Raw genomic sequence first — 14,472 nt, 5'->3', positions numbered from 1 at the left:
ATTTTGACGCACACTAACAGCCATCCTTCGCCACGTGTAATCACGAGTACAAATGCGGCGCTGTTGATTGGCTCACAAATTGATTTTTTCATATAATAAATTTCGGCGCGCCGACTCCAAACTCGGGCGAGTTAACTCGACGCGGCCAAATTTCAAGCCGACTCGACTCCATGTGAAAACCCGACTCGGCCGAATTACTTCAAACCCGGACTGAACTTAAATTTTTTAATATTATCGCTTAATAGATAGATATATTATTGTAGAATTAAGCTCCAATATTTTTAAAAATACCAAATTATTAATACTTATATATTTTAGACTATTAGATTAAAAAAATATATGATTAGAATAATATAAAATTTCTAAAACTCAGTAGATGATTGATTGAATAATATATTCTAACAGATAAAAATAATTAAAAAAATAAATTTAATAATAAAAAATTTATAAATATGAAGTGCTTGGTGCTTTATTAAAAGTATTATAGCGGGACTCCATATATGTACAGAAAATTATAAAATAGTATTTATAGGCTCATCTGTTTGAAGGGTATAAATTGAGTTTTTTACTTACAACTCAAGGGGCATTTCAAAGGCCCTTGAGCTCCCGTTCTCCGACCGTCTCTTCGTCCCCAAAACTCTCTCCTCCTCACTTTGCACACTACGAGAGAGAGAGAGAGAGTGTGTAGAGAGAGAGAGAGAGAGAGTAGAGACGAGAGAGATAGATGGTGATAATGGTGGCGACAACGATCTCCTCGTTCGCTTTGACCCCTCCGTCGTCTCCGACGATCTCCAATTCCAATTCACGAACCCTCACAACCCCCTCCCTTTCGAGCTCCGCCCACCGCTTCCTCTACAACCCTCTCGCCGTTCTCCGATCGCCGCTGCCGTTTCGCCCTTTCCGCGGCTTCGCTTCTAGGTATATTTGTTAAAAAAAAAAGAAAAAAAGTAAAAAAATGCATTTGTTTGGTTATTTCTTGGTATTAGAATTGATCTTCTATCAATTGGATGAACTAAATTGCAGTTTACTATGTTGTGGTTTGAAGTACAGCACTTTGCCCTACTGTAGTTTATGACCGTAAACCCTAAAACCTTAGCCCTAACACTATTTTTTGGGAATCCTCTAAATCGTAGATGTGTACGCAACCACTAATCACAATCCATTATGTCGTTTATTCAGAAACGTTAGTAATTGTGATTTGAATCGATTTAAATGATTTGGGATGATTTCCGTAGGTGCGAGTAGATATAAGGGTTTGAACTCAACTCTATCATGATTTGGTACCAAACAGAGTGTAACTGCTTATTGAGTAGTATTATCAGGATGTTGTGTTGTAGAATATTGTGCAACTTGATGAAGTGCTGGTTGAGTAGTATTATCAGGAGAAGAATAATATTGAAATATCTCCAGTAGATTCCTCCTCCCCCCCCCCCCATACAGATTCAGTAGTGATTAGAGCTTCTGCTTTTGAGGCCAATAAATTAAGTTCTGCTTTATCCTACAGGAAAAGCTCTAGATTTTCTCTTGACAAACGTTCTACTTAGGCAGCCGCTAAATTTAGAAGCATAAGCGGGGCCAAATAGCTTCTGTCACAATTACTATCATTAACCACAAAGTGGTAAAACATAGCGCTTCTTTATGCTGTGATTTGCACTTTATCACCAGTCCTTTATAAAATTTAGCCCTTCACCGTCCTCTTTGTATAGAATCTAAACAGAAACTACATGAAGGCAAAATGCCATATGTTAAACAATAGGGTACTATACAATAATGGAGCCATTTTGAAGTTTTAACAATTTTTTTCTTTTTTATTTTCACCGTAATGCTATGAATTGATAGTTGTAGTCTTCTAATTTTGATGACTTGTTGAACCAGTTTTAAGAATTAGTCTAATCTTCACTTTTATTGTTGATCCTGAAGGAAATCATGTCGAGTAAGGGCCGCAACAGTGCGGGAGAAAGATGAAAAGGTGACTGTGGAAGAATCATTTAGTGTTAAGACATTCCCCGATGATGCAGGAAGATTGGCAGGTGCTGATGATGTGACGACGAGCACACCAGGAATGCTGGAGAGATGGGTTATCAAGTGTGAGCAGTCTGTGAATATTCTCCTCACGGTATGCATGTTTCTTTTGTTTCAGTGATATTTGCATGGCTTATAAGCATGTCATGTGATAACTTATATTCATAATGAACTTGTTATTGAGCATGTTCATGCCCTTCTGCATGTTGTCATGCATTATGTCATGTGGAGAATTATCTGTTTGATGTGATTCCGAATGAAAGAAAGGCTAAAATTGAAAATTCTGCTGCAGTTTTCAGAATATCTGTCCAACCATCCAGAAACTGATCATGACTAAATCTTTATTGAACTCGTGCCAACTACTACATCACTTGGATTGTATTCCTTTAGTTTTTGGTCCATTATTGAAGAAAAATTTTAGGAACTGTTGGTGGTATCATTCTTATACTGTCAGTATATTCACCGGCTTAATATACATCAAAATTTAGCTTTTGCTTTTCCAATTGACTAATGAGAAGATTCTGTTTTCATATTGTGGTGTTTCTTGTTCTTATTTGACTTCATTATCGCTGCCAGTTTTTTTTTCCTTTTTTTGAATAATGTTTGGCATGTGCCTTTTTGTTTAAAATTAGTTGTTCATTGGCATTACATGTCATATTTGTAGGAGTCAGTGATCCAGGTAATTGATGCACTATACCATGACCGTCACTATGCTAGATTTTATGTGCTGGAAACGATTGCCAGGGTGCCATATTTTGGTAAATATCACCTCTTTTCTTTTAGGGTAAATTACACTTTTGGTCCTCAAACTATGAGTGTGACACTCTGGTCCTTAAACTTTAATTTGTTGTGATTTATGATTCGAACTTTTTGAATTATTGCAACCAAGTCCCACAACCCAATTTAGTTGACAAAATATTTACATATTGTTGATGTGGAAGTGATGTGAAAGTATTGTGATTGATGATGTGACAATAATTAAGATGCTATATCACTTCTAAATCAATAATTTGTTAATATGTAGCCAACTAATTTGGGTTGTTGGACTTTATTGTAACAATTCAGAAAGTTTGAGCAAGAAATTAAAGTTTGAGGATGAAAGTGTGGTGCACCTTATAGTTTCAGTACCAAAAGTGTAATTTACCCTTTCTTTTATGTCCATTCACATTCTTAAGATATAATACTACTATCAATACAATTTAGCTGTGTAGCCCTCAAGTCTCCATGCTTTTTAGGACAGATTCAGAAATATCTTTTCTTACTGTAGCTCATCTTATTTTTGGGCAGCCTTTATATCTGTTCTTCATCTGTATGAGAGCTTTGGTTGGTGGAGAAGAGCTGACTATTTGAAGGTGCATTTTGCTGAGAGCTGGAATGAGTTGCACCATCTGCTAATCATGGAAGTATTCTCTCTCTCTCTCTCTCTCTCTCTCTCTCTCTCTCTCTCTCTCTGTGATACAGACACACATGAAAAGAAAGAAGAACAAAGGAAGAAAAACAAAATATGAAATACAATATTCCAAAAAGCGATATGCGGTATCCATGCAGTTACCTACTGCATAGCGCATATGGGGTATGCAGATGCATATGCAGACTATTTTTTAAAATATTAATAAAATATTTATAGGTACTATCATATTTATATATAAATGCTTCTTAACAAAGTTGAATAACTAAAGTAACAATTCGGAATTCACAAATTAAAATAATTAATTTTAAGGGACCTCATCTGAACTCATGTATCACTAAACTAACAATTAGTAATTTAGTCTTAATTATTAAATAGAGAAATAAATAAAATTTCAATGTAAAAGCATAAAAATGGCAAACAAAAATCAATGTTCTAAAAAGCGGTATGCTGAACTTTTATAAAGAATAATAATATTTCAATCAGTTGTCATTCACATCATTTAAGAGACCAACATTGAAAAAAAATCTAGTATAATAACAACTAGCAACTACAAAATTAGTCATCAATATCTATAAATACACTTATTATAGATTAGGAATAATACCTACTAACGACAATAAGAAGAGAGATAGTTAAATTATATTTATATATAATTATAATTGCATTTATATGCAATATTATTAATTAAACTTGTTTGAAAATAGTCATATGCATATGTATAAATATTAATCAATCTCATTCAACATTGTATTTCAATCCCACCTTAAAAAACCTTTTTTTTTAAAAAATTATCGCATATGCGGCCTGCTTGGTGCATACTGCACCACATATGTACCGGTTTATGGTCTGAACCACATATGCGACCGCATAGACCGCTATTCGGAACATTGATGAGATATACATGTAAGAAAAAACTGCACTCTACTCTCTATTCATCGGACCACATCACTTGCCTTTTAAGTAATTCTTTGTTCATATGTAATAAGCCTTGTCCCGTTAATTTGATGCTATGCGGTGTTGATGCTTTCTTAGCCTTGCTTTTATGAAGCAAGAAGGTTGGCATTTCCACCTTTATGACTTCAAAAAATGCATGTCAGAGCAAATTAGCAGAACCAGAGATAATTGTTATGTATAAGAATGCATATCCTGTGATAATGCTAAAACTGATTGCTTTATATACTCCTTGTTGCTACATTTAGATTGTCTAAACCATAGTTATACAGCAGACTATGTGAGAACATTTTTTGTCATTAATAATTGTACAAATACATGGTCATCTAATCCACTTGTAATAAAATCTACCAATTTCTGCGGTTCCAATATTTTCTGTTGGAAAGGTCTATAACTAATCTGCCATCTCTTTATAGCAAACTAGCTAAGGGCCTGCTCGATGCTGTGGGAAGATATTATTACAGTTATTTTTTAAAATCAATATTATATTTTATATGTAATTATATAGAAAAATAAAATATAATCTTTAGATTTTGTTCGAATAACAGTTTTTTAATAGATAAACATTACTGGAAAAATAGAAAAGTAAATATTAAGTTCTGACACAACAAATAATACCAAATCATTTAGTAACATAAGAGGGTTTTAAAGTGAGGAGTAAACATTTAGAATCATTAAATTACCAGCAAGTTATAAGACATAACATAAATAATGAGACTATCTTAACACTAACTTCTTCCACTCAACAATCCCCAGGTGCAAGAATATCTTTAAATAGCACCATCTAGTATGAAAGGTATAAGATCTAATGAAGAAGTAGAAGATACCGCAACTGTAGACCATAGTTAGTTAATTCGGATTCAGCAAAAATTCGGTACGGGTATAATTCGGATAAAATTCGTCTTTTAATTTTTAAATTCGTTGAAAAATACGGCTAAAAAACGGATTCGGCAATTATTCGGATACGTAATTTATACGGATATTATACGTTCACCAATTAAAAATTCGGGATAAAAAATTCGGCTATATAATAAATATATAATAATTAATATACTATATATATTATAGTATATTAATTATTATAAATAATTCAAGCTGTATACGAGCTAGCTCGGGCTGGTAAACTAATCGCGCTAATAAGCCAAAAACAAGTTAGCGCGTTAAACTACGATCTGGTCACGAGGTACATTTCTCCAGCTCGTCACGAGCTCAGGGCCAATACGAGACAACCGCCAATAATTTCCAGCCGACCTCGGGTTGGCACCAATTCGCTCATGTTCAACTCGTTGACCGTTTTTAATATAAAATTTATATACCATATATGATTGTGCAGATAGTATTATTGACACAAAATGAACGGAAAAAACAAAAATGGAGCTTTTATTGGCGTCTTGAAGAATTAGGCTGCGTTTGGTTCAGGTATAAATAAGAACTGCTAGTTTCATGGATAGATACAAGTTCAGGTATAAGCAGAAAAACTAAACCAATTTTGCGTTTGGATGAAAATTGAGTTGTTCCTAAAAATAAGGTAAATAGTGTTTGGATGGTTAGATTGGAACTAGAGGAATAAGAGTTATAATTTGAAATTAAAATTATATTATCTAATTAGTTAACATCAAAATNCATGGTTTCCGTGGACGGCCTCGGGCAAGACGGGATCTGCCGCCGCGGCCCTCTTGCTCCCGGCGCCGGCCAGGGCGGCGGAGGAGGAGGACGACGACGACACGGACGAGTTCGGCGACGACGCGACCCGCGGCCGCGAGTCTGTGACCACGAGCGCCCTTTTTTTTGGGCGAATCATTCGCGAATCGCGAATAATTTTTGAATAATTATTTTTGACGAAAAAACGCGTTTTTTTTCGAATTTTTCGGAAAAATGGGGAAACGGCTGTTTAATTCGTTTCTTCAAAAATTCGCGAATAATTCGCGAATTAACTAACTTAGCTGTAGACATTAGTTCAATATTTAACAAAGTGTCCAATGCTTGGTCCCATATTTCCTTTTGGTCCCATATTTCTGTTGACCCAATGAAGAAGCATAAGATCCATTTATTTGGTGGTTAGATCCTAAATTCGTTTGTCCTTACTAATTGAATAGAATTGTTGCAATATACATATTTGTACATTTGAGCTCCTATATTGGAGCTTTCAATTGATACCTTGGAGCTTCTGTGGGTATCCTCCACAATGGAGCTTTCAAATATTACATCAATTTGGAGCATTCAAAGAAGTGTAAATAGAAGATACATCAATTCAGAAGCTCTTGGATTATATCAATTCAACATCCAATAAAAAGTATCCAGTTTTTCTTGGTATGAAGTCACATATGATCCAATGCAGTATAAATAGTAGATATATCAAATGCAATATCAATATATCAATTTCAGTACTCAGTTGGTCAGTCGATTTCAGTTGGGCAAAAATGCTTTTAATTTGTTGTCATAGCAATAATTTCTGAAAATAAGAAAAATCAATTTCCATATAATGGTTACAATAACATGATGAAAAATAAAAAATTGAAAGAAAAGAATTTAGAAACAGAATTTATATAGAGAAATGAAAAGGAAGTCTAATTGGCATTTTCTCAAACAAATTGAGGGTGCGATAATCTCATAAAATATGCAGGATCTAAGTTTCCGTAATTCATTGGTAAAAAAAACTACAAAACCCAAAAGGACCATATAGAAAGTAAAAGTTATCATGGAGTTTGAGAACATTAAAAGAAAAGAGTTGAATTGGCACTTTGTTGAACAAATAGAGGAAAACATCCAAACCCTCCTTTCTTACATTGCTCTTGCCACATAGCAGAAGAGAGAAAACCTATAAGAGGAAGGAAAAGATGGGTGACAGACCGAGGATAGAGGCAAAATGGGCTTGTCTCTACCCTCAATACAAAAATTAATTGTCGAAGCAGTCATAGTTCAGTTTAAGTAATAGCAAAACACTACACTCATAGATATGCCGGGACAAATAGAGGCCAGTAGAGAAAATAAAGCAGGGGAATTAATAATTAGCTATTTATGAAAGCAAACCATCATAATTGAATAAAGGGCAACTTCAATTTGTAAAATGTCACCACCTTATAAGAATAATAATAGACTCAAAGATGCACCATAGTTAATAATATTTCACAATAGACAACGTTAAGGAGTCGCAAATTATTAGTAACAAATGATAAACACGTATAGCAATTGGAATAAAATTGATTGTCCTAGTATGCCTTTTTTTATAAGCTACTCAACATTTGTGACAAACATTCATAGAATAAAAAAAAATTAATTAGCGGAAGCCTCCGGGCCATCCATCGTTGCCTTATCTTGGAGAGCATATCTGGCCAATAAAACAACTTTTTTTTCTTCAAGTTCAGACAAACAAACACGTCCATCCTGTTGTTGTTTTGCGAAAGATAATGCCAATAGGTTTGTTATCATAAATCATAATCGGTGGTAGGAAAAAGACATATAGTAATTAAACATCTAAATGTGCTATTAAAACCTAACGATTAAGATTACCAAGTGAATGCACATAATCCTAACCATAAAGGAAAAAATAGCATAAATGACAACAGTAGTTAAAAAAAAATGGTAGAAAAAAATAGATATAGCAAAAATTAATAGTACTGTATTATGTAAAAGCACTAAAACAATCAAATAGTCTTCAATAGAGAAAAGAAAGAAGAACAGTCTAATAGGGGCATATAAATACATAGCTTTGTGGCTGATTAATAGTGCAAGTATAAAAAGCAAGTGAGCTCAGATAGCAAAGATAGTAAGGATTTTGTCAGCTTTCTGGAACATACTTGTTTGGTAGTTTTTTAACCATTAATAGGTGCAAGAGTTGCCCTAAGGCCATCAAACTTGTCCTATTTTTTAATTTTCTATCATCATTGCTCATCTTCACGGATGCCCTATTTTTTTAATTTTCTATCACCATCGCTTGTCTTTATGGATGAATCGTGAACCATAAACTCACTCTGGGCTCTCCCCACAAAATTCCATGCAAAAAAGGCAACTAAGCTTGACTATTAAGGCCTTCATTAGTTTTTTTTGCATGGAATAGAAAAAACTTTTTTCTTGTTGCTGATCGATAGTTTTTCTGCTATCAATAGCTGCAAGAGTTTCCCCAAGACCGCCAAACTTGCATTAATCATTTTTAGCTCGCTTACAGCTTTTCGGCACAAACTGAAACAATAAAAAGAGAAAGTAGAAAGTTGTGATAGGCAATAACTGCAGGGAAAGCGTAAGCAGAAAAAAGAGGGGAAAAAGTAAGGGCGAAAAATATAAACCTAAAGAAGAGAGTTCCCGCTATAAAGAAGCAATATGATCAAATCAGAACAAAGAGAAATATATCTAGGAACATTGACTAATATCCGAGCAAAATTAATGCAACAACTCTTTTATTACTTGAGTCACCTAGTGTTTGCAGCACAATCCTGCAAACATTAATGCATACAACATGAGAGCATTAATGTGCATTTTGAATATAAGAACAGAAAAAGGCTTCATATTTGAGCATTGCGATGCAGATCACTAATACATGTGTCTAATTTTTTTTTCTAAAATTTGGGATTTCCAGAGCTCACCGATGGAACCAGAGGCATCAGAGAGGCAATCGTTAAGAGGACAATAAAGTTGTATAATAGACAGATAGATTAATAACACAAATTAAAGCATAGAATAGAAAACTGAATAGAAAAATAAGGGAAATAAAAAGGAAGAAAATATAATCTTATAGGAAGAAAATACAGGAGCAAATTGATATGATCAGTCAATCTCGTAGTCCATGTCGTGAACTCATAAGAGGGCATCTCAAGCAAGTATATGTTACAATAATGGTGTATATGACAATAGTAATATTTTTTTTTGCATAATCTGGGGCAATAGTTCCTAACAATTAAGATCATTTATTTTCTATAAAAAAATATATATAAATATTATATGGTGTAATTCATCAGAAAAGAAAAGCTATTTCACAATCATTGCTTAAAATCAAGCAAATTAGAGGGAGAGAAGAAATTTTCAATAGAAAAATCAATAATCTGGCAACAAAATTGAGCGAATAATATGAAAATTAACTAAGTAGTCAAAAAAATTAAAAGATTAAAAATAAACTAAATAGCAGATAAAAATTAGGTAAAGAAATTTTCAATAGTGAAATCAACATAAAAATAATAGCAGATAAAAGCTAAAAAAAAGGGAAAAAGAAAATGTGCTCCCTCAGGGGTTCGGCATCGGTCAGGCCGGAGGCCATGTCAGGCGAAGGAGAAGCAAGGAGCAGGTGGAGGATAGAGAGGAGGAGGTCATGGGGGAGATTGGTTAGGGTCGGTTAGGGTTCTGGAAAGTGATTAAGAAGAAGATGAAGAAGAAGAAGAAGAAGAAGAAGAAGAAGAAGAGGTAGGGTCTCTAGGGTCACCTCTTGCCCCATAGTGCCTCACATGGAGGCGGTCCCCAGAAGAGGTACGCCACGAGGGGTTCCACAGGGGTGAGGTGGCGGAGGCCGGCTAGGTAGGGCATAGAGAGCGAGAAAGGAGGCGGCAGGGAGGAGAAATATGGAGAGGAGGGATTTCGTCATAAATGTGGGAGCAATAGAGAAAAGACAGAAAATGAAAAAAAAGGGATTGGGGGGGGATGGGAAGGTTGTATGGAGGTTTGGTGAGAGTGGCAGATGAGAGGGTGTGAGAGAAGGTGGAGAGACTGTACGGAGGTATGGCGAAAAGGAAGCGTAATAGCTCCATAAATTTTGTCGATGTGGCCTCATGAGTGCGCGGCGTACATATTTTAGGGTTCTCAATTCTTGTATTGTTAAGATGCTAACATCTAAACAAGGATTCATTGTGGGTGTTATGCTGTGCAAGATGCTTGTTGAATCTCTTTCCCTTTGTATCTGCTAGTTTTTTGCTCATGTATGATCACTGCTATATCTGTTAGCTGTACCTTTTTCTTTCTCGTCTTTTCTTCAGGAACTAGGAGGAAATTCTTTCTGGTTTGATCGCTTTCTCGCACAGACCGCAGCATTCTTGTATTACTTTATGACAGTTGGAATGTATATGTTAAGCCCACGAATGGCATGTAAGTACTTTTCTTATTTATTTTTTTTCCTCATAGATGTTAACATTCTTCAGTATAATAATATTTCTGGATACACTTGATAGTTAATGCTAGGATTTGAAATGAGGAACATTCCAGCTGGAAAGAAATACATGCAAATAGGTCAAAGTAATAATGTTATGAGATGGTAAAGAGATTAATGAGCATGAAAAGGATTGACGTGGGAACAAGTTACTATTAAAGGAACCTTGTAACTACTGGAGTCTAGAGGCTTGTAGGAGTTATTGAAACTTAAATAATTTGCGTTATGTTTAGTGTACTTGATTGACAAATAATGGGCCTCAGTATTTTAGAATTAGATATTATTTGTGGGTTTCTTATGCACTTGGATATCTGTAAAGAGAAGGATGCTAATTCATCTGCTATGCCTATGCTTATTTGCAGATCATTTTTCTGAATGTGTTGAGAAGCACGCATATTCAACTTATGACAAGTTCTTAAAGCTCCAAGGAGGTATTAATATATGGGGCAATTCGTGTTTCTATGATTCTTGTGAAGATTTTATTTTAATGATTAATTCTAGACAGAGAAAAAAAAGTATTATATTTAGTTTAGACTTAAACAATTTATTTTTCCTCTTTTACTGATGATCCAACTCAGTTTTGGACTATTAAAAATTAAATTCCTGTTTTCTGATCATGATCTAATTTGGAATATTGATGACTCGAGGTCCCAACCATTCGTTGTACTACTAGGAAATGGAATAAGCACATGGGCCAAGTTTTAGAAATAGAGAGTACTCAATTAACAATAACATGCCTCCGTATCTTGACTAAAGCTTTTTATCTAGCAATGAATTTTACATCATTTCAGTCTTCAATGCAATCTTTCTTATCTTTTAGAGTTGTGGGACTTGACTAGTGGGAAAAAGACTTGGTGATGCTTTTGTGAGAATGATTTTTAAAAATTATCTTCTTGTTCTATTTACACCTTTTTTTTGGCTTTAGCATAATTAAATGACTTTGAACTGAGTATTTTTCGGTTTAAAGCGTATTTCCTTTATTTAATTTCTAAAAACCTTGATATTCAATTTGTATGGTCTATACTTTCTCTTAGAAAGAGGGGGAAAAAAGAGTCTGTATTTGCTTTTTAATTGTTCTGCACTGTTGACTCCAACATCAATCTGGGTCTTGATGGCATTGTATTTCATTGTTTACTGTATATATGTACACACTAGCAGGTACACGCTTAAAGAACCAAGACCTATTGTCCTTGTACGTCTTTGGCCCTTATGTCGCTCTAGAGATCCGTAGCAGCAATAGATCGGATTGATACTAACTAGTAGAAAACACCATAGTTGTTAATCTATTTGATGTTCATATACCAAGTGGGTAACATTCTTCAAAAAAAGGCTTTGGAGATCTGGAGGAGAATATCAAGCGAAAGAAGTCGAGTAATTTGCACAAAATAAGAGGGAAAACAAGAATTTTAGATTTGTAAACAAATTACCGAAGTTGTTATTGGGAAACACTATCAGAAGCTAGTGGGTCTTTTATGAAACTCATTGAGAACTTTTAGGCCTTCATTGAATACCTCCATGTTTCAGCAATGTTCGAGTTCTATAGCCATTTCATGAAGTTATCTACCAAAGAGGGTGTTTTAATCTTCCTCTCATGTTGTTTCATGGCAGCCATTAGAACAATTTTGACCACCACTTAAATACTTGCTGCTTGCCCACATTAAGCCCCTGTTCAGATGCATGAATATCTTGTTTTGCCACATCTTCTTTCTTCACTCAATGACGATGCATTAATTGATAGATAGAGTTGATTTTGTTTGGTGCTTGCCCACACTGTGCTTGTTAGGATGCATGAACATCTTGTTCTGCACATCTTTACTCAATGACAATGCATTAATTGATAGATAGAGAGTTGATTTCGTTTGGTGCTTGCCCACACACTCTGCTTGTTAGGATGCATGAACATCTTGTTCTGGACATCTCTTTTCTTTATTCAATAACAATGCTGTAGTTAGTAGATAGTTAATTTCTTTTGCCTATCTTGTTCAGCAAATATATCTGTTGTTTACTTACCGGCAATGCAGTAATTGGTAGATAGGGAGAGTTTGTTTCTTTTGTCTATCTCATTCTATGCAGTAATTGGTAGATAGGGAGAGTTTATTTCTTTTGTCTTATCTCATTCTTTCGTTTAAGTAATTCCTACGCAGCGAGATTCATGAAAACTTAACTTTTACATGTCAGATATAACAACTTCAAATTTGCTTCACAATTGCGTAGTTTTCGTAATGTGTCTTGTTTTGTGTTGCAGAAGAGTTGAAAAATTTACCTGCTCCAAAGGCAGCTATAGAGTATTACATGAACAACGACCTATATTTGTTTGGTAATCGACTTGAAATTCATATCCCTTCTGTAGCTACTTGAGTGTTTTTTTTTTTTTTTAACCCTTGTACCATAAATTTTGATTAACTTGCTTGCATCTCTCCAGACGAATTTCAGACAGCTAGAGTTCCTTGCTCTAGGAGGCCCCAAATAGGTAAAGCTATGAGCACCTTTATTTTTCTGTTCTCAACTTTTATCTGTTGTTTTTCACTTTGCGCCGTGACTTTTTAGAAAAGTTTAACCACCTATAGGAAGAAATATTTAGCTTTCCAAATTTGTTTTGCAGAGAATTTGTATGACGTGTTTGTAAACATCCGAGACGACGAAGGGGAGCACTGTAAGACAATGAAGGCATGTCAAACCCCCGGAAGCCTCCGCTCTCCACACTCGATTCCCAAACCTTTGGAAGAAGACGATTGATGATTCAGGATGTTTACTTCCTGAAGCTGATTGTGAAGGCATTGTCGATTGTGTTAAAAAATCCGTAGCTTCTCATAGATAAGATCCAAAGTGCAAAAATTCTAATATATAAATGTATTATAGTAAGATAATTATAGTGCGCGGAAGTGTTTGTTTTCCATTTGTTGCTTTTGTTAACCAAACCAAGAAACAAGATCTTAGATTCAAGATAATAATGTCTACAATACTGTATAGGCTCGGCATATTTTCAGGAATTGTCATGTTTAATACTAATCTATAGTGATGAATTGAGTTGTTTTCTACTGTACTATGGATTAGCTGGAATTTAGGGATAAGTACAAATTCAGATATAAGCAGAAACTAGATTAATTTTGCGTTTAGAAGATAACACGATTTGATGTACAAACTGATTTACAAAAATGATGGACTAACTCTCTTCGCTTGAATTTAAAAAATTGTTGATGCTAGTGTCTTCTTCTTATGTATTCCCCTTTTTTTTTCTTTTTTTTTTTTTCCGTTTGAGAGATAGGTAGCATGCTATTCGCTTCGTTTATTTCATTTAGAAATAAACTTAACTGAAAATATGAATAAGTAGGATTTGAACTTAGGACCTCGGGTATCAACTACTAAGTCTTTTACCACTTGCTCTAGGAACGGTCGGTATGTATTTCGAATTATTAACTTTTAGATTTTAACTGCTTCTATCATGTAAAAGTCGAACTAAAAAGTCTAAAGCAATACATTTCACCGTCTTATCCTCACGCACACATTTGTATTTACAAATGCACTCGATCGTATCAATCTAGTCGATAAAGTTCTTCACTCGTAGGCTTCAAGAATATTCAGAAAGGTCTATCTTAATGCTAAAATCCCTCCATCGGTCGATCCGATCCGCTTGATGCATCTACGCTAATGGTTCCCTTAACACAACACAGTCATGGAAATGATTGTCAAAGCTAAATAACCTAAAACCACGGTCATTGTTAACATGGCTCTGATTTGATGCTCGGTCAATATCTCAATTTGTGTTCTTAATTCTTTGAACTTGATACCATTAAGATCAGGTGGTCTAGGTGGTCTATGAGGGAGATTATTGTTGTTATGGTTTTAAGGGATATGAACGCCTGCATTTTGATTCTGATTTGGCGTTCTGATTTCGTCCTCCACCGCTAGTCATGATACATGACCAAGAAACACTCTCAAAGGTTTGATTTAGATCTGATAC

General features: G+C 34.7%; 1 protein-coding gene across 1 annotated transcript; it reads left to right on the top strand.

The window, feature by feature from the left end:
• LOC109718696 (ubiquinol oxidase 4, chloroplastic/chromoplastic) lies at positions 560-13,554 on the top strand. The gene is given in 10 exon segments (XM_020245063.1): positions 560-918; positions 1,921-2,116; positions 2,687-2,780; positions 3,310-3,425; positions 10,342-10,450; positions 10,874-10,942; positions 12,757-12,828; positions 12,934-12,981; positions 13,114-13,243; positions 13,245-13,554. Coding segments are annotated over 10 exon segments (1,113 nt in total). The 5' UTR covers positions 560-724; the 3' UTR covers positions 13,330-13,554.

This window comes from Ananas comosus, linkage group 12 (assembly GCF_001540865.1).
Source record: "Ananas comosus cultivar F153 linkage group 12, ASM154086v1, whole genome shotgun sequence".
NCBI classification, from domain to species: domain Eukaryota; kingdom Viridiplantae; phylum Streptophyta; class Magnoliopsida; order Poales; family Bromeliaceae; genus Ananas; species Ananas comosus.
Note: the sequence above shows the minus strand (reverse complement) of the source record. Positions and strands in the feature narration are given on the sequence as shown.